We start from the raw sequence: 2,324 nt of genomic DNA, 5'->3' as shown, positions 1-2,324 counted from the left end.
GTCAGTTGCCACTTACGGTTTAGCTTGTTTATAAGCTTTGATATTACCTGGAGGAAGTTCTAGGATTGCCTTCGGCTTTCCTCTATTATTATGTATTATATATGTGGAAGCTGTTACCGTACTGGGGACCTCTGGTTCTCACCCATGCGGATTTTGTGGTTTTCAGATGCAGGACGCGAGGCTTCTCGTTGAGGCATGCTGGAGACTTCTGGATTAGCGAAGATCCTTTGTTCTTGGGACTTTGTTTGGTTTATATATCTTGTTTAGATACTTTTATCTCCATTAAATAATACAAACTGTGATGACTCCTTCTAGAGAGGATTTTGGAGAATAGGTTGTATGTATTTGTGTCCCTTTGGGTTTCCTTTGGGGTTTCCTTATTTTATTATATGTATATATTATTATGCTCGGACCGGTTATCTTCGCAGCCGGATTTTGAGTCTTGATATTCCCGTTTTTGACACTCCTTATATATATGATCTTGCGTTAGCTTATCCTTTGCTCGTTACGTTATCGATCGGAGTGTTGCGCGTTCGAGTTACGGTTTTTGTTTACCCCTTTTTCTACAAAGGCTCCTAGCTATAATCAATTATTCATACTACTATACGTACTAAATTTTTGTTTTAGAGGTCGTAATACCTTGCCATCTCTGAATTATGACTTAAGCATAAGACTCTGTATGGTAGGGTGTTACAGACGCCAATCAACACTCTAATTGGTGTAGTGCTATGAAAGATGACCTTGATGCTCTTGAGCTGAACAAAACTTGGCATCTTTTTGATTGCCTTGTAGGCGTTAAGCCGGTTGGCTGTAAATGGGTCTATCGCATCATATGCAAGCCTGATGGTTCAGTTGATCGATATAAAGCACGCCTTGTGGCTAAAGGATTCACTCAAACAGAAAGTGTTGATTTCTTGAAAACTTTCTCCCCTGTTATCAAGCCTGCCACCATCAGATTAGTTTTGTCATTGGCCTCTATGAAGCATTGGCCCATTCATCAGTTGGATGTCAATAATGCTTTCTTACATGGGGATCTTTCTGAGGATGTCTATATGACTCTGCCATCTGGATTTAAGTCTCCTCAACCGAATTAATGCTGCAAGCTACTAAAGTCACTGTATGGTTTATGACAATCTAGTCGTATGTGGTATGACAAACTTTCTCATTTTTTGCTATCTCATGGATATCAGTAGACCTTATCTGATTATAGTCTATTTGTTAAATTCACTGGTGCTCAAATTTCTATCCTTCTAGTTTACGTTGACGATATTGTTCTCACTGGTAATTCCAGTTCTGAACTTGCTACTATTAAGTCTATTTTGCACCAACACTTCCGAATTAAAGACCTGGGCCCATGAAAATATTTTTTGGGTATTGAGGTTGCTCAATCAGTGAAGGGAATTTGCTTATCTCAGAGAAAATATTGTCTTGATTTTTTGGAGGATTCTGGTTTATTAGGTGCTAAGCATGCCTCTGTTCTAATGGATAGTACCACAAGACTATATCAAGACAAAAATCCCCTGCTATCTGACCCTTTTGTATATCACCATTTGGTTGGGGTCTTATCTATCTCACCACTACTCGACCGGACATCATGTATGCCACTCAACAATTAAGTCAATTTATGGCATCTCCTAAATCTCATCTTTAAGCTGCCAAGCATGTGTTACGATATCTGAAAATTAGCCTTGGCAAAGGACTTTTTTTCCAAGAGAATCAGAAATTCAGCTTCTCGACTTCAATGACTCTGATTGGGCCGGATGTTCTGACTTTCAGCGATCTTTAGCAGGTTTCTCTTCTTAGGCAGTTCTTTACTCTCTTGGAAGATCAAGAAACAAACCACCGTTGCCCGCTCATCCACTGAAGTAGAATATCGTGCACTTGCTAACACAACTTGTGAACTTCAATGGATACTAAATGTGTTACAATTTTTACGCATCTCTCCTATTCGCCCACTAGTTTTATATTGTGATAATTAGAGTGCTCTTTATATTGCTGCTAACCCAGTTTTTTCATGAACGGACCAAATATTTAGAGGTTGATTGTCACTTGGTTCGACAAAAAGTTCAAGTTGGAGTGATGAAACTTCTCCCAATTCTCTCTTCTGGGCAGCTAGCTTCACCAAGCCTTTGTCTTCTCAACCATTCCATCTTAATTTGAATAATCTTGGTGTTCTTGACATCTTTCATCCTCTAGCTTGCGGAGCGTATTAAACCATTTTTCCACCTTAGTCCATGACAACAATAAAACAGTCTCACGGCCCACAAATTCAGACAACAGAATATACAAATTCAGTTATAATTTTAGTCTTTATTATTATCTTA

At 38.8% G+C, this 2,324-nt stretch overlaps 1 protein-coding gene across 1 annotated transcript; it reads left to right on the top strand.

Annotated features, from left to right (window-relative positions):
- The first annotated feature begins 728 nt into the window (after positions 1–728).
- Positions 729–1,094, top strand: LOC140177530 (uncharacterized mitochondrial protein AtMg00820-like). Its single transcript, XM_072210651.1, has one exon. It carries the CDS (start codon positions 729–731, stop codon positions 1,092–1,094), a length of 366 nt encoding a protein of 121 aa, XP_072066752.1.
- The last annotated feature ends 1,230 nt before the right edge of the window (positions 1,095–2,324 follow it).

The sequence above is a fragment of the Arachis hypogaea genome, chromosome 13, assembly GCF_003086295.3.
Source record: "Arachis hypogaea cultivar Tifrunner chromosome 13, arahy.Tifrunner.gnm2.J5K5, whole genome shotgun sequence".
NCBI classification, from domain to species: Eukaryota; Viridiplantae; Streptophyta; class Magnoliopsida; order Fabales; family Fabaceae; genus Arachis; species Arachis hypogaea.
The sequence above is the reverse complement of the archived record's forward strand: the minus strand, read 5'-3'. Positions and strand labels throughout refer to the sequence as shown.

Coding starts and splice junctions, on each gene's coding strand:
- LOC140177530 (XM_072210651.1), top strand. CDS start 729: ATGAAAGATGACCTTGATGCTCTTGAGCTGAACAAAACTTGGCATCTT.